General features: G+C 39.1%; 1 protein-coding gene across 2 annotated transcripts in view; it reads left to right on the top strand.

Moving 5' to 3' along the window:
• The window catches only part of SGCD (sarcoglycan delta), a 420,259-nt gene that overhangs the window by 263,160 nt on the left and 131,152 nt on the right, over positions 1-25,947 (top strand). For both annotated transcript variants that reach the window (XM_001113209.5, XM_015141314.3), the window contains 2 exons: positions 2,894-2,981; positions 8,630-8,749. In XM_001113209.5, coding sequence (XP_001113209.4) covers positions 2,894-2,981; positions 8,630-8,749 — 208 coding nt within the window. The remainder of the gene's footprint in view (positions 1-2,893; positions 2,982-8,629; positions 8,750-25,947) is intronic.

Genomic DNA, 25,947 nt, shown 5'->3' on the forward strand with positions numbered 1-25,947 from the left:
ATGCTTTCAGCTTTAGCTGTTGAGAGTTCTTTCGATTGTCTTCTGTGTCGCTCTGACATACCCCTGATTGTAAGGTTTTTTGTTTTTCGTTTTTTAAACACTTCCTTTCTGGCATTAAAAGATGCTGCAGCCTCATGTTGAGGATTTCTTGCCCCAGAACTAGTGTCAGCCATTTCTCTAAGGAGCTCGCCTAATGTAGCTTTTGTTTGTTTGTTTATAGTTTTAAAGTATTTCTAGAGTCATTGCAGGTACTTTACACCTATTTTTCTTGATTTTTAGGGGTCTTTTTTTCAACATCATCATGTAGCCTTTAACTTCATTTCACGGATGCAGAAACTACAAGAGAAATGATTTACCCAAGGCCACACAGTTACCATAGAAGTAGAGTTGCTATAAAGCCTAAATTGTTTGACTCCAAAGCTCACACTCTGCACATTTACTTTACAAGGTCAGTCTAACTTGTTACCTTAGTTAGTGTTAGATAGAAACAGTGCTGCTGTGACCAGCCTGCCCTTTTGTTAGGAGGAAAGGTGAAAACCAGCTGAGCTTTCCTCTGGTTAGTCTTCCCTCAGGATTCCAGCCACGCTGAGAGTTCAAAGCCTTTCCTGAATGTGGGAGTTATTGTGTGCTATCTCGTGGTTTTCACTATTTATCTGAATTCCCAGATCAGATTGTTAGCTCTTCAGAGAGCAAGGAAAATATACTACACTCTAGGATTATTAAGGTAAGTAACTTCTGGCAACCACATCATATCAAAACAGGCTGTGATGATATGGTTGCTATCAAATACAAATATCAAAATCTGCACCTTTCATACCAGGAGAGCATAAATCTTGATTGAAGTGATATCACATTCCCTCCCCTTTCCTCCACTTTTGAAAGCCACCTGGGGATGGGTGTTGGCTGCCATTCTGCCGTGTGGAGGTGGCTGGACTGGACTGGCCATTCCAGTCAGCATCCCCACCAGTTTTAGAAGGAAAAAGACATTAAACAGCCCACAATTTTCTTACCTCCATGACCTTCTTTTTTCATTTCAATAGATAAAATTGTATCTATTCTTTTCAAGGCTTAGCCCAAGTATTCATTCCGTCAGGAACTCTTCTTTGCTTCCCACTCCACAGCCCCAAGCTGAGAGTAATCTCATCCTTCAGGGAAGTCCCCAAACATCTTGTAGCTCCGTAATCACTCTTGTTATTCTCTGCCTAGCATATTTGTGACCATCTCCTAGTCTCCATTAGAATATAAGACTTAGAAGGTAAAGACTGAGCTTTGCCTACCTTCTGCTTGCTCACAACTTGTAGGACAATGATTTTTACGTATTTGGGGCTCAATGCATTGAGTTATTATTGAATTTTCAGGCAGGTATATACCATATGGTGACAAAGGTTCAGAAAGGTAGGAATGCCTGCCAGATTCCTTTTTCCATGTTCTTTGTCAGAGATTCATCCTTTAATTTCTGGCTTTGCTTTACCCTAAGAAAATGACAACTTCTAAACCAAGAGTTGGCATGCAATGGCCTTTGAGCTACATTCAACCCTCTGCCTCTTCTTGTATCACCAGTGATCTAAGAATGATTTTCATGTTTTTAAGTGATGGGAGGGAGAGACAAAACACAAAAAGAATAATATCTCATGGCATATTCAGTTTATATTAAATTTTAAATATAAAATTGAAATTTTATGAAATTTAGATGTCATTTTCCATGAATAATATTTAATGAAATACAGTTATACCCTCTTTGTTTATGTATGGCCTAAGACAAGTTTTACACTGAAACAGCAGAGTTGAGTAGTCACAACAGGGACATACATCCCATGAAACCTAAAATATTCAGTGTCAAGACTTTCAACAAAACGTGTGCGGCCGGGCGTGGTGGCTCATGCCTGTAATCGCAGCACTTTGGGAGGCCGAGACGGGTGGATCACGAGGTCAGTAGATCGAGACCATCCTGGCTAACATAGTGAAACCCCGTGTCTACTAAAAATACAAAAAACAAAAACAAAAAAAAACTAGCTGGGCGTAGTGGCGGGCGCCTGTAGTCCCAGCTACTCCGAGGCTCAGGCAGGAGAATGGCGTGAACCCGGGAGGCGGAGCTTTCAGTGAGCCGAGATCGCGTCACTGCCCTCCAGCCTGGGCAACTGAGCAAGACTCCGTCTCAAAAAAAAAAAAAAAAAAAAGGGTAGGGGGGCCAAGTCCTATTCTGAGTCATGCCCAGAAATGTGTACCACTGTGTGAAAGAGTTGGGGAGCCCTTTAGATAAAGGGCAGAGTAGATACAGGCACAGACGGTCTGTAGGAAGAGGAATCTGGAGACAAGAAAAGGAAGAAAAGGCAGGCAGAGGCATACCTGGGGACATCACATCTCCTGGGTTTTTATGCATGCATTGCAAACATCTCCACAAAGGATTCTTACAGTTGGTGGGTATGCCCGAGGGGCAGATCCTGGGTATTTTACAGAACCTGCCTGCTCTTCTGTAAGGACTCTGCATGACTCCTTTGAAGAAAGGATGGCATTAGATTATCATTCATTTCTGATCATTCTTTGTACCAAGACTAACTAATATTTTCAGTAAGTGCTAATGGGCTTTGTGTCTTAATTGTCTGTGATTCAAACATAATAATGTGTGTGTGTTCTGGGGGAATCTATACTGTGTGAGAGTGTGTGTGTGTGTGTGTGTGTGTGTGTGTGTGTGTATTTCTTTGGAGGAAATCTGTTTTAGATAGTTGCTAGTTAATTATCATGTACGTAAGGATCATTAAACATTTGGAGTTTTCGAGTAAAGACACATTGATTGGAACTTGGCTAAAGCCATTTCAGCAGAGAGTTGTAATGACAGTTCTTTTTGTTTAGAAATATATCATTTTCATGTGTTTCTCTTATTTTCTTATTGTAGGGTAATGCCCTGTACTTCAAGTCTGCCCGAAATGTTACAGTGAACATTCTCAATGACCAGACTAAAGTGCTAACTCAGCTTATAACAGGTAAGAAAAGGGAGAACTTCGCAGTGCCTGGCCCATGCTAGGCACTCAGAAAACAGAATTCATGGTCAAAGGAAACACCATATGAACTTGAAAATAAAGTGTGCTAACACACTGTGTTGAGAAAGAGAATGTAGCATGTGTTCCATGATTCCACTAGAGGGTACAATTCCATCTGTACACAATTTAAACTTAGGAAATCTAATGATACCTACTTAGTGGGCTAAGGAAAAAAACTTCTACCTATTTAGTGGGGTAAGAAAAAAAAATTTTTTTTCTAAGCAGATTTTCACAGAACATGGCCCCTAAATATAAGCCAGCTGCTTCATCTGGTGCTCAACCAAGGAAAAGTTTCTTGCTCCAGTGCTGGAGGAAAAACAGGCTGTGTTGGATTGGTTGAGAGAAGAACGCAGTATCTACAAAGCTGGGGACCATACTTTATGGGCTGTGAAAGGGATTTTTAACTATAGTTTGAACCCATGCCATATTTGCTGTACGTGCTGACTTTGATCCTAACTCAATTGCAAGATGTGGATGTATCTTTACTGAATATGTTTGTGTGTAATTCCTTTTAATATAGCAGATCTGCGCCTAACAGCTGTGGAAAACACCCACTGGGTTTTAAGCTATAAATTCTTGAAATCTAAACAAGGACTGGTTATTCACAATCATGATTATAATGATAAACATGGACCTCATGATTTGGTAACATGTTAAGCAGCACAATCAATGCCCACTCTGTAAGCAGTGAACAGGGAGGCATTATGCACCCCCACAGTGGAAGGGAAAAGGAATGTATGTGTGAATGGCATTGTTATACTTACAGACAGAAAACGCCATTTGTTTGGCTTCAGGGATAAGAGAAAAGTATACAGATGGACATTTTGAGAAGCCAGTTACCCAAATGCCTTGAAACTTTACTGTTATTGTGAATAAAATATCTGGAACCCACTAATAAGCCATGGGGAAACAGGTACCTTTGTGCCCAGAGTCTTCACTCCTGGTGAGACAGCCTCACTCCCACTCTGCCCCTGGACTGCTGCATATGGATGTCTAGAGATTCACAGCCAGTGGGTGATTTGGACTATCCGCCAATCAAGAAACTCATGGATTGAAGGAACTGCTGCCCGGCAGAGCCCATAATCCATAAACATGTTGTTTCAGCGTGTGACTGGATCTTCCGCCTTGCTTATATAACATCTGGTCCACAGTCACAATGCTAAATAATTAAATAAACAGCTTCAGTAAGCAATGATTTAAGCAGCTTGTGTGAAAATTGGCTCCAGGAGGGTAATAAATCCAACCTCCAGCTCCCAGATTTTCACATTCAAAAGGAACTTATTTAGCCTGTTGATCATTTCCCATTTATTTGTAGTGAGAGATTTGGTTTACTTGAGAGATTTTGTTTTGATAAAGCTGGAACTGCCCAAGTGACTATTACTCAGCAAAAGAGTGAGTCAGTCTCTTTTTCCCCCCACCTCTTCCTCTCCCTACTCTTCTGACGCCCCTTTTCCTCTCCCTTTCAGTGCTTCTCTCCCTTTTCCTTCCCCTCTCTCCTCTCACCCCTTTCTCTCTCTCCTTCCCCTTCTCTCCTCTCATCTCTCTTCTTCTTCCCCTCTTCCCTTGTTTCTTCCTCCTTCTCCCTCCTCCGGTGTCACTATTCTTGACTCTATCCCTCCAATAGTATTTGGTGTTTGTTTTCTGTCTCCCTACGATGAACTCTGGAGAAGATAATAGATATGTTTAAAACATCATTCTAAACACACAATACACACACATGCAGCACATACACCCTTAAAAGTTTTCCTTCAATACACTCCTTTTACATTACATTAATGCACACAGTGGAAAAGCACCCAGCCATCCCAGCAGACAATACCTTCTAATGCCTGTTGTGCTGGGTGCTGTACTTATTACAAAACCAATCACTCCTGTCTTCTCAGTAGTGAGGTCTACGAAGGCAATCCTGAGGAATAAAGAATTTTACTTACCTAAATAATGTCTCAAAAACCCATTAGCAATACTAATGTTAGATGTCCAGGAAGTCTTTTCACAGGAAACAATGTTTCACATGACAGTAAAGTTCTCAAATTAGAACACAAATGCCTATTTGACCATAAGGCAGGCTGCTGATTTAGTATCTCAATAGTGGGTCTGAATGGGGAACCCTCCTACCTACATGGAGGAAAGCAGTGGAGATGCTTTGGACAGCATCATGAGGGAGTGGGGAAGGGTCCTAGTATTAAGAGAGTTGGGGAGAGAAATTAGGTTTGAAGGCCACCAGGCCTTTGCACCGCCCAGATTCATGGAGACTGTTGATGCATCCTGATGGGACTCCAGTTCTCCTCCCTGTTTAGGAGATTAATTAAGGAGGGACTCCACACATAGACTACACAGAGGGGGATTAACTCAAGATTAGTTTCACATTAGTAATAGTGGTTTTTTCCATCCTGGAGAACAGTGAGTTCAACATGTGACCTCCTGAGCTGTCTCCAGCTCCATTTGCATTTTTCTCTAGAGTCATTTTTAAGGATTCCAGCCATGTCCAGGGAATTTGGCAGCCCCAGGTGAAATCAGCAAAGGACAAGCGGTCTGCACCACTGAGTCAGCAGTTGCTCTGTGGGTTTTTGGCTAAAATTACCAATTACTGAGCTTTAGATACCCAAATGGTTGTGGCTCTTGGTAAATTCCACTTTATGTTCTGTGAAGCCCTGGAAAGCAAGATAACTTAATTGTACTTTGTGTTCTCTGATTGCTGAAGCATACTTTCTATACTGCTATAGCCTTTAGTATATGCTCCTGCATGCCTCACAGCTGTTCATAAGTTCAAAGTAACACAGGAAGGTGTCCTTAACTCCTCAGGGACCAGGTTGATGATACTGCCCAGGTCCACAGAGAAGAAGTCCAAGCATGTGTGTCCCCAAGTTATACAACTGCTTTTTTTATATGAATGGATCAAAGATGGGCAAACTCTGCTCATCCTGTGCCCATCCTGAGGTCATTCATTCATTCATTAGTACTTCATTAACTTCCCATTCTCAATCTACCTCCTCACAAAAATAAAGTAATAACCCTAAAGCATCGACAAATATAATATAGATTTTATTCAAGGTTTTGATTCCATCAAGAAGAGAGCTGCATCTTAGCCTTTGCAGAAAAACTGAAGTCAAATCCCTCATTGGACATCTCAGCTCTTTCAAGATTTCCTTCTGGCTCTTGTCTCGTTTTCTATTTCTGCTTATCCTCACAGAGCTCATTTCCTGGATGTTCCAGATGTGCTGGCCCCAGACCCCTTCTCCTTCCCAGACAAATAAATACCCCTTTCCTTCTGTGGAATAATTCTCAGAGCTCCATTCCAGACCCAGACCTGCTATTGTCTCTAACTTTGCGAGAGCCCTCCACCACGCTGCCATTTGTTCTCCTCATCTGCAGCATCAAAGTGGTCAGATAAGATGACTTCCAGGTTCCATGATGCTTGGACGTGCTGTCCTATCTCTGCTGTTTCAATCTCCTACTCATTAGGGAGCCTTTCCAATGTCCTTCTTTGTGTTAGAGGGCTGGTGTGGACATACTGGCAAGGGATGAGGTCTGCCTAATAGATGTGATTATGTGAGTAAGAAAAGTGCACTAATAAGTACTCATCATGCATTCTTTTCCATGTGTTGTCACCACTGCAGTAGAATGGGGATGTCCACAAGAGTGGTGATGTCCACTCTCTCCTACACTCGCAGCACTTTACCACCCTAGATTTCTTTCTATAAACACAATGTCATTCGATCCTTTCAAACTTTCTATAGAGTCGATAGAGTAGGCAGTGATAGTCCAGTGTTATAGATGCAGAAACTGAGGTTCAGAAAGATCAAATGATTTGCCCCAAATCATGTTGCCACAGAATAAGACTGAGTTGGGAAATAATTCATGTCTTCTGATTCCTAGTCCAACAGTCTTGACAAAGAGAAAAGCCACCCCAGATGCCCAGTGGCTGGCTGGCACTATCACCCTGGCCTTAGCATTTTCCTGCTTCAATGTATATAATTTCACAGAACACGTGCACCAGTCAAGGCTGTTCAGTGGCCCTGGTGGATCAAGACAAAACACAACACAAACACACAAACACAACTCTGGTCCTGTGTGTACATAGCAAAACTATCAACATTTTCCAGATCACAAAAAAGACCAAACACCCCCCTCTCCTGGCTAATATGAGTGACTGTTTCTTTATTCGCCACATTTTTAGCATTTCCCTGGTCTATCTTTCTTCTAGATAAGATTTACTCCCATTTCCTGATAGTATTTAATCCAGGGTAAAGCCTTATTTCCTTCAATGTTCCCCAAAATAATCTAATATAAGGTCACATCCTCTGAGAAGTCCTTTCTCATGGCTTCTTTCTGAGATGCCCTATGGTTTTCCTTATGTTGTGTGTTGTCCCTCACTGCAGTGAGTAATAAACCCAATTTGTTCAACAGCAGGTGTGTTCCTAGTGGTCTTTGGCTGAAAGGCACTGGGACTCTCTCATTGCTATTTATTATTAAGTGACACTCTTTTGAGAAATATCAGAAAGAAAACAATTCCATGTCAGAATCTTCTGAACAATTTTGGAAAAAATACAATATTTCTAGACTCTACTCTCCTTCAAATATTTTTCTGTAGGAACTTCTAGATGAAGAAATGAATTTCTTTTGATCTGAGCTAGGTTCGGTGAGAATGATTATACTCCTGGATTATTCCTGTGCATTTCTGTAGACCAGCTTTTGAGAACCTCATGAAATTCAGGTATTCAGGTAGATCCAGTAGATCTAGCTCAGATAGATTGGAATGCTTTCTTCTTTTAAAAATTCTAATTCATCAACCTGTTTTACTTTTTGCATAGTACCTAAAACTTTCTGCAGTTTTATGGTTTAATAATAAAATTTTAAATGTATATTGGTGTGTGTCCATGAGAATATAGATGCTATGGAATCAGGGGCTTGACTTCCTTGTGCAGAATTATAGCTCCACATTCAAGAACAGCATCCATTGGCATCTGATAGACCATCTAAATTTAGTTTTCACTGAACAAAATCCTAGTATGAAAGATTGGACAACTTCTAAGACAATTAATTACAATAACCATTTCTGCTAGGAAATAATCTATATACTAAGGAAATAGATTTCTCTTGGTGTCAAATACAACCAGTAGGTTAAGGGTACAACGTTAAACACATTTGAGCTGAATTTTAAAAAGTTCTTTCTGATATTTAGGGAGGGTCAAAGATATGTGATTGCCTCAAGAAGTGTTGAGCCTCTGGTGCCTTGATATATACAAGCAAAAATCCACAGCTATTTGACAGTAATTTGGTGGTTAGCTGAAGGAAATCACAGTCAAGGATTAGTTTGGAGGAAGGGCTTGGTGGTCTTCAAAACTATAGCCCAAGAATATATTATTAAAAGTAATTGACAAGACCTGGCTAAAGTCATTAGACTGATTTTCATGGTCAGCTTTTGAAAACCAGTCCACTGAACACTGAACTCCCATGCAATCTTGTTAGATGTGTATGTTCTATGAAAAGCTTTTTGTAGTCAAAGTGATGAGACTAATGGGGTTTTTTTGTTTGCTTGTTTCTCTCTCTCTCTCTCTCTCTCTCTCCCTTTCTCCTCTCTCTCCTCTCAGGTCCAAAAGCTGTAGAAGCTTATGGCAAAAAGTTTGAGGTAAAAACTGTTTCTGGAAAATTGCTCTTCTCTGCAGACGATAATGAAGTGGTAGTAGGAGCTGAAAGATTACGAGTTTTAGGTAAGGAAATCATTTAACTTGTTTGATGTTACTATGTACATTTTAGAGGAGAAGCAAAATGGTGTTACAAACAGGATGTGTCCTCCCAAAATTCATATGCCGAAATCCTAACTCCCAAGTTAATGGTATTAGGAGGTGGATCCTTGAGGGGTAATTAAGGTATAAGGGTGAAGCTCTCGTGAATGGGCTTAGTGTCCTTCCAACGGGATGAAAAGACCAGAGATCCCTCTCTGACATGAGAGGGTACAAGAGGTTAGCAATCTGCAACCTGGAATAGGAGCCTCACCAGAACCTGACCAGGCTGGTATCTGATCTCAGACTTCCAGCCTCCAGAGCTATGAGAAATCAATTTCTGTTGTTTATAAGCCACCCAGGCTATGGTACTTTGTTACAGCAACCTGAACTGACTAAGACAAATGGTGTCTAGAAGAGTGATTTAGGCCAGTTTCCTGGATTCTTTTAAAGCAAGGCAGTTGAATCTCTCTAAGTCTTGTCCCCTAGTGGAAATTTCTCAAGCTGTCAAGTCTTTTTGGCACATCTTTCAACACTGAGCTTTGTGTGAGAATGAGTGCTTATCCAAAGAAGTCTCATTTAGCACATCCTGTACTCACAGACTGGCAGTCGTGCTTGATGCATTCCAGACTTGCATAAATGATACAGTGATTCCTAAACCTGGTTGCAACTGAAGAATCATCTAGGAAACTTTGGAAGGGTTTAGGTTCATAGTTCCAGCTCTGATTTACTGAATTAGAAGCTCTGGTGAAAACACTGGGAATTCGTTACCAAAAATATTTACAGAAATTTCTATGATCTCACTGTTGGAATTATTGAATTTGAGCACATAACAAATGAATCTTTGATGGCTGTACACTGAAATGATCTAGCATGGTGATTTAAGGGTCCTGGAACTCACGCTGACCTGGCTTTTAATTCCTGCTGTCACCCACTAGTTTTGTGACTTTGGGCAAGTTGCTGGCATCACTGAGCCAGTTTCCTTTTCTGCTCAATAAGGCTAAGAACATCTCCCATCTTAAGTTGTCCCTAAGATTAAATGAGACTCTGTTACATCCACTTATCACAGCCCCTAGCACAAAATAGTACTCAGTCAACCATAGGTGCTGTTGCTGCTGTTACTGCTTGTACTACTATTACTATTAATGCTAATGCTACTTTTCCTTCTTTAGCTCCCTGAGATTCACTGTAGCACAGTGATTAAAATCTCAGGCTCTAGAATTAACCCATTTTTAACCCAATTTCTATCCTTTACTAGCTGTGTAACCTTAAGCAAAGTATCTAACCTCTCTGTGCCTGCTTGATTACCTGTTTATAAAATTGGTATAATAGAAGTATCTATCTTCTGAGACTGCTAAAATGATTGAATGAAATCATCTATGTAAAGTACTGAGTTGGCCAAAATCCTAAGTGTCCAATAAGTGCTAGGTGTTATTATCTTAAATTATTAGTATTATTTATTATAAGGTACTTTTACTTGAAATTATATTTATCTCTGCATTATTATTTGCACTCTGCATCTTCTTTGTCTTCCATTTCTCCTGTATTTTTTATTGGTATTTACCTCCTCCCACAATCAGCTTGTCTGGTCTATTTCTCTCTTCCTCTCTCAGTACACATACATGTCTAATTTCCTTTCTGGATGACTCTTAGAGCTTCATCTCCAGCCTGGTATCTTCCTTGAATTCTGGATCTTCTTCACCTGGATATTTTGCCAGCCTCTCAAATTCAGTGGATCTTGAATGCCTATCATGGTCAAATGCACACATATGTACATGTATGAACATATATTTTATCACCTCACCCCCAACTCTCACACTTGTATTTGCCCCTGACTTCCCTAACACTCTTACTGGCCCCATTATACTCTCCTGTCCCAATCTCATCCTGGCCATCATGAGCTCAGCATAGTCAAAAGATGGAAGTGACCATCCTTATGGGGCTTTAATGGAGCCAAAAATGCAGGGTGCAAAGACGATAAAGCCAGGTGCAATCTAATCCTATCAGTGGTCAACCTGTGGCACGATCTGAAACAACTCCCTTTGTCTTTCAGGGCCTTGCTTTTTTATATCTGTAAAATTAGAGTTACCTAGAGAAGACATTTTTAAACAATGTTTTCCAGTGACCAAAGCTTTTAAAAATAAAATTTCATACATAGTCCCAATAAATAAAATAGATAAAGGACCAAGATTTCTCTGGGTTATAGGCAAGTGTGTTAGTCTGTTCTCACCCTGCTAATAAAGACATACCCTAGACTGGGTAATTTATAAAGAAAAAGGGGTTTAATGGACTCACAGTTCCAAGTGGCTAGAGAGGCCTCACAATCATGGCAGAAAGCAAAGGAAGAACAAAGGAACATTTTACATGGCAGCAGGCAAGAGAGCATGTGCAGGGGAACTACCCTTTATGAAACCATCAGATCTCGTGAGACTTACTCATGATCACGAGAACAGCATAGGAAAAACCTGCCCCTATGATTCAATTACCTCCAACTGGGTTCCTTCCATGACACATGGGGACTTATGGTTGCTACAATTCACGATCAGATTTGAGTGGAGACACAGCCAAACCATGTCAGTGAGGATTTGAAAGGGAAAAGTTGAGACATTGGAGTCTTAGTATAGTTTGATTCTTTTCCACCTCTGTATCCTCTGGGGACCACTTATAACTTATTTTTTAAAGCTCTTTATGTGGATAATCTTTTTATAAAAAGTCTATTGATTACTTGCTATGATTTAGGTACTATGCCTGATATGCATTATTATATTTACACCTCAGAAACACCTTGTGGAGTAGACACTGTTTTTATCACCCCTGTTTTACAGATGACACAGTTGAGCTGAGCCATAGGGAAAGGTGAACCAAAGCATGGCTGACAGCTAGAATTCCCAACCAGGCATGTTGGACATAGAGGACTTTACCTTAAAGCCCTATACTTGCTGCCTCCTCTATTTGGTCTCATTTTCAGAAGGGGAACATTGCCCAAGATCAAGTGCCAGTAAGTGGTAGGGCCCATGTTCAAACCCCTGCCTATAGACTCCAGCCTCAGTGCACTTCATTACATGTAAATATGTTAAGACCTCCTTTTTTCACAATTTATGCTTTTCTCTTTTTGTAGAAATGGCATTTTCTGTTTTAATTCTTGGCTGGTGTGGAGGGAAACCCAGAGACTTTGAGCTATCCTCATGTTTAAGAGCACTTTGGGCCAGGTGCACTTGCTCACATCTGTAATCCCAGCACTTTGGGAGCCCCAGGTGGGTGGATCATGAGGTCAGGATTTCAAGACCAGCCTGGTCAACATGGTGAAACTCTGTCTCTACTAAAAATACAAAACTTAGCCAGGTGTGGTGGCACACAGCTGTAGTCCCAGCTCCTGGGGAGGCTGAGGCAGAAGAATTGCTTGAACCCAGGAGGTGGAGGTTGCAGGGAGCCAAGATTGTGCCACTGCACTCCAGCCCAGGCAACATAGTGAAACTCTGTCTCAAAAAAAAAAAAAAAAAAAAAAAAAAAAAAGAATACTTTGCTGTACCAACTGTAAAAAAATGCCTGGGGGAAAAAAATGGTGTCATCTCACACCCAGATCATTCTATCCGAGTGAATTTGGCACTTCCTGTAAATTCCTTGGTGCATCATGAGTCATTTCACCACTTTAACATCTGACTTTGCAAAGACACAGGATAATTTTAAACGTCCAAACACTTTGGCTTGATCTTAACATACAAAACTCTGTGATGGTATCACTTCAGAATTTAACCTCTACCCTGCCCTACCCCACAGTTACTTAGACTGATGACTGAGAAATGATGATAGTTTTTGGTCACTTCAAAGCAGGTGGGTATTTTCGTTGTTGTTTGCAGCTATGTTTGTGGTATTTCATTTAGAGAATAATGCAGGATAAAATCTGCCTCTCTTCATCATTAGGAACATTTGCTTTTTTATGTGAAATGTAGAAAGGAAGCATCAAAATAAATATCACTGCCGCTATCAGTGCTAAAAAGACTTGGAAATGACCACCCCACAAATCTTGCATCAACCTACTCAGTGAAATGAGCCCAGTGTGTTGCAGAAATGAGCTTCCTGTCAACTGGGATTCAGCCATATGGTGTGGAATGACAAGTCTAGGCAGTTTCATTTTCAGCATAATGAGAAGTTTGTCTTTTTGAGTTGTCAGACCATTTAAACTCTTGGGAGGTTTGAATCTGGTTGCACATTTCATGGTAGCATCTAACATAGCTGGGTTTTATCCTTATCAGGACCACTTAGGAGCTGAGTGACCGTATTCAAGTATGTTTTCTCTCTAAGCTTTAGTTTCCATTTGCATAGAAAAAGATAAAAAAAATAACAAAATAACAAAGGGAAGGAAGAATGAATATAAGAAACATAAGTAAATGCTATGTGAAAAGTCAATTATTTAAGTTGATAGCCAGTAGAGGAGAAATAAGCAGTAGAGACCTAAAAAACATAATGTCTGTTGTATGTAGTAGCTTTACTTGTGGATTCAGAACAATTTTAAAATTTTTTCTCTGGAAAACCACACCCACCTATTCAGTTTTTTGGACAATGACAACCTTGAGCACTTTCAAAGGATCTTGAATAGCATGGCAAAAAAGGCTAGAAGTTCAATTATTTGGAAACTTTTATTCTGTCAAACATATAGGAGGAGTAAATGTAGGTAGACTGTAGTCACTGATCTCTCATACATGCATGACTTTCCTGGGGGAAACAGAGCAACCAAGAGCCATGCATTTGAGTAACTAAAAACACATGTTTTGTAGCTAACTGTATATCCTGGTTTCTGTTGTCAGATAGTGCTTTGGGTACGTTGCTTCACCATTCTAGGGATCCTCTTATAACTCTGTGACATAGGGTAATAATGTCTGGTGCTCTGTGCTGTTGGGAGTACTGAACTGCACAGTGTGTGTAGAGTTAGTAGTACAGTGTGTGCAACACAGTAAGCATTCAGTACACACTAACTGTTGTTGGTAACCGATTTTTTTTTTCCAATAAACACATCACAGGCAAACATACAATTTGATTTTTTGATACATGTATCCATCATATAATGATGAAACTAAGGTAGTTAGCATATTCAACACCTTGTGCATTTAACATTTCTTTTTGATGACAACATTCAAAAACCTGTCTTGTAGCTATTTTGTAATATATAATTTACTATTAACTATAGTCACCCTACTGCACAGTAGAACACCAAAACTTATTTCTCCTACCTAAATGCAACTTTTACCCATTAACCAAACTCCCCATCCTTCTCTCCTCCATCCCCTCCCGATTTATGGTAACCACCTTTCTATTCTCAACTTCTATGTAATATAAAATCAACTTCCACCTTTCTATTCTCAACTTCTATTTAATATAAAATCAACTTTTAAAAAATTTCACATATGAATGAGATCCTGTGGTATTTTTCTTTGTATGTCTGGTTTATTTTACTTAGCAAAATGTCCTCCAGGTTTGCCCACTTTGTCTCAAATGACAGAATATTATTCTTTTTATGGCTGAATAGTATTCCGTTGTGTACACATAACATATTTTCTTTATTCATTTTTTTATGTATTTGTTGTTGGCTGTGTGGGTTGATTCCAAGTCTTGGCTATTGTGACTAGTACTGCAGTAAACGTGGAACTGCAGACATCTCTTTGATGTATTGATTTCATTTACTTTGGGTATATATCCTGTAGTGGGATTGCTGGATCATACGGTAGTTCTATTTTAATTATTTGTAGAGCCTCCTTACTGTTTTCTGTAGTACTTATACTTATTTATATTCCCACTAACAATGTTAAGGATTCCCTTTTCTTCACATCCTCATCAATACTTGCTATCTTTTGTCTTTTTGATAATACTCCTAACTGGAAAGAGATGGTACCTCATTTGCATTTCATTTATATTTAAGTGGTTAATGATGCTGAGCATATTTTCATATACCTGTTAAACATTGGTATGTCTTTTGAGAAATATCTATTAAGGTCTTTTGCCTATTTAAAATTGGATTATTTTGCTTTTTTGCTGTTACCTGTGTATTCTAGATATTAACTACTGTCAGATGTATAGTTTGTCAACATTTTCTTCCATGCAGTCAGTTGTCTCTTCATTCTCTTGTTTCTTTGGCTGTGAAAAAGCTTTTTAGTTTTATGTAATCCCATATTTTTACCTTTGTTGCTTGTGCTTTTGAGATCTCACCTAAAAAATCCTTCCTTAGCCCAATGTCATGAAGTCTTTTCTCTACGCCTTCTTCTAGTATTGTAGTTTTGGGTTTACATTTACATCTTTAAATCCATTTTGACATGATTTTTATATATAGTGAGAGGTAGAAGTCTAGTCTCATTCTTCTGCATGTGGATATCCAATTTTCTGGCACCATTTATTGAAGAGACTATTTTTTCCCCAATATGTGTTTTTATCAACTTTATGAAAAGGCAATTGGCGTAGGTGTGTGAATTTATTCCTGGGATCTCTATTCTCTTCCATTGGTGTACGTGCCTACTTTTATGCCAAATACCATGTTATTTTGGTTATTATAGCTTGGTAGTATGTTTAGAATTGTAATAACTGCAGTTCAATTCCTTTTGCTCACAATTGTTTCGGCTATTGAGAGTCTTCTGTGGTTCCAGATGAATTTTAAAATTTTTTTTCCTATTTCTGTGAGTAATGTCATTGGTATTTTTGATAGGGATTGCATTAAATCTGTAGAATACTTTGGGTAGTAGTGGAAATTTTAACAACTTAAGAATTAATCTAATCTGTGAACATGGAGTCTTTCTTCATTTATTTGTATCCTCTTCAATTTATTTCATCAATGTCGTATAGTTTTCAGTATAGAGATCTTTCACCTCCTTGCTTAAGTTTATTCATAGGTATCTTACTTTTTGTAGCTATTTTAAATGGGATTGCTTTCTTGATTTTTTTTCAAATAGTTCACTGTTAGCATATGGAAATGTTACTGATTTGTATATGTCCACTTGATGTCCTGCAACTTTACTGATTAGAATTGACTTAGATTTCTTAATTCTAATAAGTTATTTTGGTGAAATCTTTAGGGTTTTCTGTATGTTATATATAAAATCTTATCACCTTCAAACAGGGACAGTTTGATTTCCTCCTTTCCATTTTGTTTGCTTTTTTCTTTCTCTTGGTTAATTTCTCTGGCTACAACTTCCTGTACTTCATCGAATACAAGTGGTGAGAGCGGGCATTCTTGTCCTATTCCTGATATTAGAGGGAACTTCCCATTCATTATGATGTTAGCTGGTGATTTCTTGTATATGGCCTTTATTGTGTTGAGGTACATACCTTTTATACTTAATTTGATGAATTTCTTGCAATTGGATGTTGAATTTTGTCAAATGCTTCTTCTGAATGTATTAAAATGATCATATGTTTTTGTCTTTCTTTCTGTTAATGTAATATATCACACTTATGGATTTGCTGATGGTGAACCATCCTTGCATTCTTGGGATGAATCCCACTTGATCATAGTGAATAATCTTTTTAATTTGCTGTTAAATTAAGTTGGTTAATATTTTGTTGAGAAATTTTGTATCTATGTTTGTCAGAGATAATAGCCTATAATTTTCTTTTTTTGTTGTGTTCTTTTCTGGTTTTGATATCAAGGTGATGCTGGCCTTGTAACATGAGTTTGGAAGTGTTTCCTCTTCTCCAATGTTATGGAATAGTTTGAAAAGAATTGGTATTTCTTCTTTAAGTGTTTGGCAAGAAGTCAGCAGTGAAGCCATTATGTCCTGGGCTTTTCTTTGATGGAAGACTTTTTATTACTGATTCAATTTCTTTACTCATTGTTGGTCTGTTCCCATTGTCTATTTCTTCATAATCCAATCTTGTTAGATTCTATGGGGTCCAAGAATTTATTATTTCATCTAGATTGTCAAATTTGTTGGTAGATAGATAGTCATATAGATATATAATAATCCTTTTTATTTCTGTGGTATGAGTTGTAATGTTTACTTTTTTACCTCTGATTTTATTTGAGTCTTCTCTTTTTGTATTAGTCTAGCTAAACATTTGTCAATTTTGTTTATATTTTCAAAAAAAAGCTTTGTTTCATTGATCTTTTAACTCTAATCTCTATTTTTTAATTCTAGTCAATCTTTATTATTTACTTTCTTCTACCAACTTTGGGTTTTGTTCTTACATTTCTAGTTCCTTGAAGTGTATCTTTAGATTGCTTAATATAAATCATTTTATTTTTTTGATATAGGCATTAATTGCTATGAAATTCCTTCTTAAGACTGCTTTTGCTATGTCTCATAGGCTTTGGCATGATGTGTTTTTATTCTTATTTCTCTCAAAAAAATTTAAATTTCCTTTTTAATTTCATTGTTACCTTATTGAGGAGAATGTTGTTTACATGTATTCATAAAGTTCTGAAGTTTTTCTTCTAGTTGATTTCTAGTTTTATACCATTGTTAGAAAAAAAATGCTTGATATAATCTTTATCTTCTTTGTTAAGACTTGTTTTGTGGCCTAACATGTGATCTATTTTGGAGAATGTTTAATGTGTAGTTGAAAAGAATGTATATTCTACAGCTTTTAGATAGAATGTTCTGTAAATGCCTATTAGATCTGTTTGGTCTATGGTGCAGTTTAAGTCCAATATTTCTTTGTTAATTTTCTGTATAAGTGATCTTTCCATTGTTGAAAGTGAGGTGCTGAACTCTTCTATTATTACTGTTTTGGAGCCAATCTCTCCCTTTAGATCTAGTAATATTTGCTTTATATATTTGGGTGCTTTGGTATTGGGTTTCTATATTTACAATTGTTACATTTTCTTGTTGAATTGATTCTTTTATCACTATACAATGACCTTCTCCTTTCTTTTTATAGTTTTTGACTTAAAGTCTACTTTATTTGATATAAGTATGGCTACTTCTGCTTGCTTTTCATTTCCATTAGAATGGATTGTCTTTTTTCATTTCTCCACTTTCAGTCTATGTGTTTAATAATGAGGTGACTCTCTTGTAGGCAGCATATAATTGGGTCTTGTTCTTTAATCCATTCAGTCACTGTATATATTTTAATTAAAGAATTGTATCCATTACATTCAAAGTTATTTTTGATAGATGAGAACTTACTCCCTCTCTTTTTTCCCTCTGTAGTGTAGTGGTTCTCTGTGGTGCTAAGCTTTGTTTTCTTTCTCTTTCTTGTTTGTGTATCTGCTGTAATTTATTTGTGATTACTATGGGGCTAGCATGAAGTCTTATAGTTACAATAGATTGTTTTAAGCTAGTAACAATTTAATTCCAGTCACATGAAAAATACTCTAGACTTTTTTCCTCCCTGCCGAAAAGTTATATTTTTGATATTCTGTTGCCTTAAAATATACATTAATATTAGTATATATAAAATATATACATTATATATACCTTAAATATATATACATTATATATGTATATATGCATATCATATATACACATTTTATATGTATAATATATAAAAATTATATGTACACTATACATAGATAACACTATACACATATATACATAATGTGTATAATATATACTTCATATACATATGTGTGTGTGTTTCTTAACTACTAATTGTAGTTGTTATTGTTTTTGACTATTTGACTTTTAACCTTCATGTTAAGGGATTGAAAGATTTACATAGTACCACTGTAGCAATAGGGTATTTTGAGTCTGATTATGAATTTACTTCTACAGTGAGCTTTATACGTTCCCGTGTTTCATGATAGTTTGGATAGTTAAGGATATTTTGTAAGTCCAGGCAAGTTATGACAAATTCCCTCAGCTTTTGCTTAGGTGCAAAAGTCTTTTCTTCTCCTTATTTGTGAAGGACAGCATGCTGGCTATTGTTTTTTTTTTTGGCTGGCAGTTATTATCACTTAACACTTTGAATATATTATTTCATTCTATCCTGGCCTGCAAGGTTTCTTTTGAGAAATTTGCTGGTAGTCTATTAGATATTTTCTTTTTTTTTTTTTTTTTTTTTTTTTTTTTTTTGAGACAGAGTCTCGCTCTGCCGCCCAGGCTGGAGTGCAGTGGCCGGATCTCAGCTCACTGCAAGCTCCGCCTCCCGGGTTTACGCCATTCTCCTGCCTCAGCCTCCCAAGTAGCTGGGACTACAGGCGCCTGCCACCTCGCCCGGCTAGTTTTTTGTATTTTTTAGTAGAGACGGGGTTTCACCGTGTTAGCCAGGATGGTCTCGATCTCCTGACCTCGTGATCCGCCCGTCTCGGCCTCCCAAAGTGCTGGGATTACAGGCTTGAGCCACCGCGCCCGGCCTAGATATTTTCTTATTTACAACTTGACACATTTTTCTTGCAGCTTTTATAATTCTCTCTTTTGCTTTGACTTTTGAAAATTTGATTATAATGTGCCTTGGAGAGAATCTTTTGGGGTAGAATCTAATTGGGAATCTTTTAGTTTCCTGGATCTGGATTTGCATATATCTTTCTAGACATGAGAAGTTTTTAGCTATTATTTTGTTAAATAAGTGTTATGTGCCTTTCTTCATCTCTTCCCCATCTGGCATTTGTATAATGTAAACATTTGTTAACTTAATAGTGTCTCATAAATCCTGTAGGCTATCTTTATTCATGCTTATTCTTAAACCTTTTTATCTGACTGGACTACTTCAAAATACCTGTCTTCGAGTTCAAAAATTCTTTCTTATGCTTAACCAAATTTGTTATTGACACTGTCAGTCATATTTTTTGGTTTCATTTATTGAATTTTTCAACTCCAAGATTTCTGGGATTTTTATAATATTCTCTGTTGAATTTCTCATTCAGAAGATGAATTTTTTCCTATTTCATTGAATTATTGGTCTGTATTTTCTTGTAGCTCAATGAGTTTCCTAAGATCATTATTTTGAATTCCTTTTCAGGAATTCTGTACATTTTATTTTTGCGGGGGTCTGTTACTAGAGTATTATTGTGTTCTTTTAGAGGTGTTCTTTTGCTTTTTTATATTTCTTGTACCCCTATGTTGATATCTGTGCATCTAGTGGAATAGTCACCGTTTTCAATTTTGTGGGGTAGCTTTTGCAGGAAGAGACTTTTTCCTATAGATGCATCCTAGGATGTTGGTTGGGAATGGTGCATTGGCTTTGGTTCTGGGTGGACCCAGTAACATAGCCTCTGTGCAGTTTCTTTAGCTGAAATCTTTGTCAGTGATAGCTGTGATTATGTCAGTGACCTAGGGTACATGAGTTTGTGATGGCAGTAGTGAAGTTTTGCTGAGAGCTGGAGGTACTGGACTGGCGGCTGGGCTTGGTGCATTTGGGTACTATGGGCTGGTTACTCACAAGGTTTTCTACTGGCAGGCCCACCGGCAGGCTGACTGTTGGGCTGGACATGTGCAGGTACAGCAGGTCAGCCAGCTGTGTGTCACCTTTCCCACTACGCAGGTCTGCCTGTGTGGGGATAAGGGTGCTGGGTGGATTTTAAGGCAGCATCTCAGCTGCTCCACTGAGCCTAGACTCTTAGTAGCCAGGGTTGTGGTACTGTAACTACCCATGTGAGTATGGTGGTATAATGGCAGTGCCTCAGAAATGGAGAGAGGCAATGGCTACCAAGCTCCAGAGCAGCGTGCACTCTAGTAGTTGATCCATTGTTAAGATGCTGTGGTGCTGTAGCAGCTTAGGTCACAGTGGATGGAGGTTACACAGTGGAGAGTCCTACTCTGGGGCAGTGCACCTGCATGACCTCAACTCCCCAAACTGGATTCGGGGCCTACAAAGACCACAGAACTCTCTGGCAGCAAGGACTACAGGTGTGTGTAGCAGTAATAAGGACCACTGGGGGTCTCCAGCTTACTTTTTCCCTTAAAAATAAAATCCCTCCTGGCTGCAAGTTAATCCCAGTAAAGGAGATAATGTGGCAGAGGTAGGGTGCTTTGCTCCTCTCTCTATGGTGCTTTCCTGGGTTTCCATGTTCCACAGGGATCTTGCCACTGCCCTAGTGATCTCCATTGTACTTCCTCAGTCACTCCAGTTGAAATATAGCTGTTTGTGTGTTGTTTGCCTCCTCTTTTTGTGGGAAGATAAGCACCTGACAACTCTAGCCAGCCATCTTGCTGTTTGATTGTGGTAATAGCTGAGTTTCAGAGGATCCATCAAATCCTGAAATTGGACACAGCCCTTGTGTGTTCACAAAAGAAATTTGCTTAAAACTTGTAGGGGTATTGATGTATCAAGTACGTTTGGATCAGTAGATTTTGTTGACATAGTCAGAGCCAAAATAGAAAACACTTTTACAGGCTAGGAATTACTACACAGCCCTTTTCATGCATGTGTGAGTAAGGCTGGTCTCACTATCATATGTATTCTCCAGTTGGACCTTAAGTAATGGAGAAATTGAAGGCCAGGCTGACTTTCCACTATTCCCCCAACTCACTAGGACATATGGTTCTCAAAAATATGGTCCTGAGAGGAAGGATATCAGCTGTGGTCTACTTGTTAGAAATGCAAACTCTCAAGCTATACCCCAGAGCTACTGAATGAGAAACTCAGGGATAGACCTCAGTAAGCTGTGCTGAAGCAAGACATCCAGGTGATTCCGATGCCTGCTACACTTTGGGAACCACTGACCCAAGACTATGATAGCAAAATCATTTTGCCACAAAGCTCCTGGTAACTTTCAAGTGAGTTCAGGCTCAGCTTTTACTATTTTGCTGCAACATAAATATAGCTAGCGTATGTGAGTGCTTAGTCTCTGTAAGGGGCTGAACTAATCACTTGCCCTGAATAAATGCATTTGATCCTCACAATAACCCTGTTAGGAGGATACAAGCTTGTTTCCTTCCTTCCTTCCTTCCTTCCTTCCTTCCTTCCTTCCTTCCTTCCTTCCTTCCTTCTTTCTTTCCTTCCTTCCTTCCTTCCTCCCTTCCTTCCTTCCTTCCTTCCTTCTTTCTTTCCTTCCTTCCTTCCTTCCTCCCCTCCCTCTCTCCCTCCTTCCTTCCCTCCTTCCCTCCTTCCTTCCCTCCTTCCCTCCCTCATTCCCTCCTTCCCTCCCTCCTTCCCTCCTTCCCTCCTTCCTTCCCTCCTTCTCTCCTTCCCTCCTTCCTTTCTTCCCTCCTTGCCTCCTTCCCTCCCTCCTTCCCTCCTTTCTTCCTTCCCTCCCTCACTCACTTCCTTCCTTCCTTCCTTCCTTCCTTCCTTCCTTCCTTCTTTTGCTTTGTCATCCAGGTTTGGGTGCAGTACTGTGATCTCTGCTCACTGCAACCTCTGCCTCCCAGATTCAAGCGATTCTTGTGCCTCAGCCTCCTGAGTAGCTGGGATTACAGGTATGCACCATCATGCCTGGCTAATATTTGTATTTTTAGTAGAGATGATTTCACCACATTGGCTAGGCTGGTCTCAAACTCCTGGCCTCAAGTGATCTACCTCCCTCAGCCTCCCAAAGTGCTGGGATTACAGGCATGAGCCACCATGCCCAGCCAGGCTTCTTACTTTCATTAACAGATGAGCTTATTGAGGCACAGAGTGGTATAATAACTTGCCCAAAGTTCCACAGAGAGCACATGGCAGAGTCAGGATCTAAATTCAGGCAGTCTTCACTACACTCTACGACTTCTATCAGTGGACTCTTCTTTCCCCAAACTCCACAGCACATTGCTCTCACAATGAGAGGAAAAGAGAATGGGGCAACAGTTTCCAGATATTCCTCTCCTTTGTGGCTACTGGATGCTCCACTGTTCCCTAAGAATGCTCCACCATTCTCCTAAGTCTCTGAGCATTCCTTGATCCCTTCTCTAACTCTTCTTTCACCTGGTGCCTTGGATTCAAACCTGTAGACTCCCCCACAGTTTAGTCCTTTTTTTTTTATGTTCACATTTCTGTGGGACATTCCACATTTACAGATGTCCTACTTATGGTTTAAATATTTCCTTCTTTTCAGATGACCCCTGAATTTGTACTTGCCTCAAACTGTCTTCTCAATTCCAGTTTCAAATTCCCGCAGCCTCTACTTTTCCTCATGGGGGTCTTTACATCACTTCTACTTCCTTACTTGCTGCTAAACTAATGTCTCCTCCACCAAACTTCCAGAGATTTATCCCCTAATTTTCCTTACGGGGCTATCATTCTCCTAGTCTTCAGGGCCTTGCTTTCATTCAGGTACCAGTCTCTGTCTTTTTTCACATGAACAAAAAATGCTTTTGCCATCCCCGGTTTTTCCATGTTACAAAGGTCTCTGGCACAAAAGAATTAGGCTGACAACTTGGCCCATTCATTTAATTACCAAAAAGGTGTAAACTTAGTATGCAAGATGAGGCATGATATAGTTTAGCTGTAATTTCAGAACACAGTTTTAAAAGATCAGACCGTCATGGCCTTTAAAAAGCAGCACGAAGGTAAGCAACATAAAGGCCAGCGCAACTAAGAGGCATCTTCAGTGACAACACCAGGGAAAACATGACTTTGGTTTTCATTAATGACCAATTTCGTTGAACAAAGAATTGGACATTATAGCATTTGTAAACAAAGTGCAATTATAAATTGCTATTATAATTGTTAATTAGGTATATTTATACTGTAGATTAGTTTTTTTTAATTTATCCTCTAGATGCCACTTGATGCTAATTATCCGAGTTACATTATTATCAATTGAAAAATATTTTAATTAAGTACAAAGCTGTTTAAATTAGCATAAGACTTACAGAAATTCAAATATGGTTTGATGCTTAACTTATTTTTTTAGGACTACATCAGATGGTACATTTAGCCTTTGGAATTCATTTTTGATGAAACTCTCTATTGCAACCTGGCAAATGATAATTACAGTGAAAGCAGTGGGAGTGTTCTTAGTGATGTTCACTCATTAAATGTGTGTGTCTATCATATGTATATGATATTGCCAAATCACTGCTACAGGTTCCACAAATATTCAGCAATGATTATCACTGTTCCTGCTCTCTATGGGAGCTCTCTGTCTAATCAGGGAGATAGACACGTATGGTGGATCGGGGAGCCCAAGAAGAAAACAAGCTATCTAAGAAGGATAGAAACAAAGTGCCTATAAAATTCAGCTGGGGTTAGGTGTAGTGGGAGAGAGAGAGAGAGTTTAGAAATCTTATTAAACTTTCAATTAGGTGCATTTGAGCTAGATTTTGAGTATAGATGAGGAGGGAAGAAAAATATAGAGTCTTGGCTTGGTGAATGGAGTCAGACGTGTTTATCATTTGGGTCTCACTTGGTTGTGATATAAATCCAATTCAAAGGGAGAGGCAAGGAAATTTATTACCTCATGTGATTGAAAAGCCCAAGAGTAGTTGGCTGCAGGCTAGATTCAGTGACTCAAATAATGAAATCAAAATTTAGTCTTTCTCTCTTGTATTCTGTCTTCAGCTAATCTTGTATTCTGTCTTCAGCTCTGCTGGTGAGCAGAAAAAGTGGTTACCTTCCCAATACAAATCCAATGATGTCCTGGGATTTATTCAGTATGGAATGTCGTGGACCATGTGTCCATCCTTGAACTAGTTAGTCACTGTGACCAGGATGATACAGTGTGCTGGTTGGCAAGGCCTAGGTCATATTCCCACTGCTAGAGCTAGGGTTGGAATGACTGAGAGTGAAATAGAGCACTTCTCCAAAGGAAAATTGGGGTGTTGTTATCAGGAGAGGGAATGGGTGCTAGGAAAAATATGCAAATACTTGTTATAGTAGTCAGATGTATGAGCATGGAAAATCATGATAGTTGGATGGTTGTATATGAGACAGTGGAACCCAGGGATGGTGAAGGGTATTAGTGGAAAATACCTGATAAGTTCTCTCCCTTCGTAGCTGAGCTCCTAACACACTGGTGCCAAGCATGTTTTTACCTCCTAGCATTTTTACTTACTGTTCCCTCTGCATAGAATCCTCTTTTCCAAGATGTGCTAATGGCCTCTTCCTTTATGGCTCAAACATCGCCTTATCAAAGAAGTCTTCCTTGACCATTTTATAAAAACAGCATGTTCGTGGTGGTGGGCGTCTGTAGTCCCAGTTACTTAGGAGGCTGAGGCAAGAGAATGGCGTGAACCTGGGAGGCAGAGCTTGCAGCGAGCCATGATGGTGTTACTGTACTCCAGCCTGGGTGACAGAGCGAGACTCGGTCTCAAAAAAAAAAAAAAAAAAAAAACAAAAAACATGTTCCTATCCTCACTGTCTACAATAGGAATTGGTCAACTATAGCCTGTTTGCCAAATCAGACCCAAACTACTGCCAAGTTTTGTAAATAATATTTTACTGGAGCATCATACTCGTTTAAGTTTGTCTGTGGTTGCTTTTGCAGTACAGTGGCAGAGTTGAGTAGTTGAGGCAGACATCATATGGCCCAGAAAGACTAAAATATTTACTATCTGGCCCTTTACAAAAAAAGTTTGCCAATTCCTGGTCTGCATCTCCATTCTGCTGTATTCTTCTTCAGGCCAGTTATCACAACGTGACATGATGTATATTTGTTTATTTTCTTTCTATCATTCCTCATTCGATGTAAGCTTTCTGATAGCAGGAAGTTTTGTTTCATAGACTTAGAATAGCACCTGGCACATAATAACTGCTCAGTAAAATTTGTTGCATGACTGGATTGAAAGATTTTGAATATTGGAATGTCTCACAACTCACCTGACAGTGTAGTAAAAAGAAGCAGGGGAGAGCATGCCCCTAAGTTGCGAGAATATTGTAATACATTTGTTGGAGAGTCATAAAGGCTTAAACTAGGATAGAAAGAGAAGAGAGAACAAATAGACACAATACCTTGAGATAGAACTAATAAAACTTGGCAAGTAATTTAATGTGGAGGATCGGGGGAGGGAAGTTGAGGATACCTCTGGTGTTGTTAGCCTTGTCGGTCAGATAATTGTGACATCATTAACAGAAATTTATAGGACCAATGGCAGATTTGGGATTAGAGATTAATAGATCAGCTTTAGATGTACTGGTTCTTGGAGTTTGGCCTCTGCCTTGGAGAGGTCCACTGCCCAGTGGGAAAAGCCAGGCAAAAAGCCCACAAGAGATGCCTGGCTGAGGAGAGGGATCAGAGAGTCATTCACATACCTTAAACAGTTGGAAGTGCCCCAAAGCAAATACTCAGCAAAGCTCATTAACTAGAGCTTCACCAAATAGCCCCTGGCCACCCAGTCCATTTCTTTATCTGAAGAAGCCTCCAGGGATGGTTTACAGGGCCATGATTGCCCTCCCCGGTGTAT

The sequence above is a fragment of the Macaca mulatta genome, chromosome 6 (assembly GCF_049350105.2).
Source record: "Macaca mulatta isolate MMU2019108-1 chromosome 6, T2T-MMU8v2.0, whole genome shotgun sequence".
NCBI classification, from domain to species: Eukaryota; Metazoa; Chordata; class Mammalia; order Primates; family Cercopithecidae; genus Macaca; species Macaca mulatta.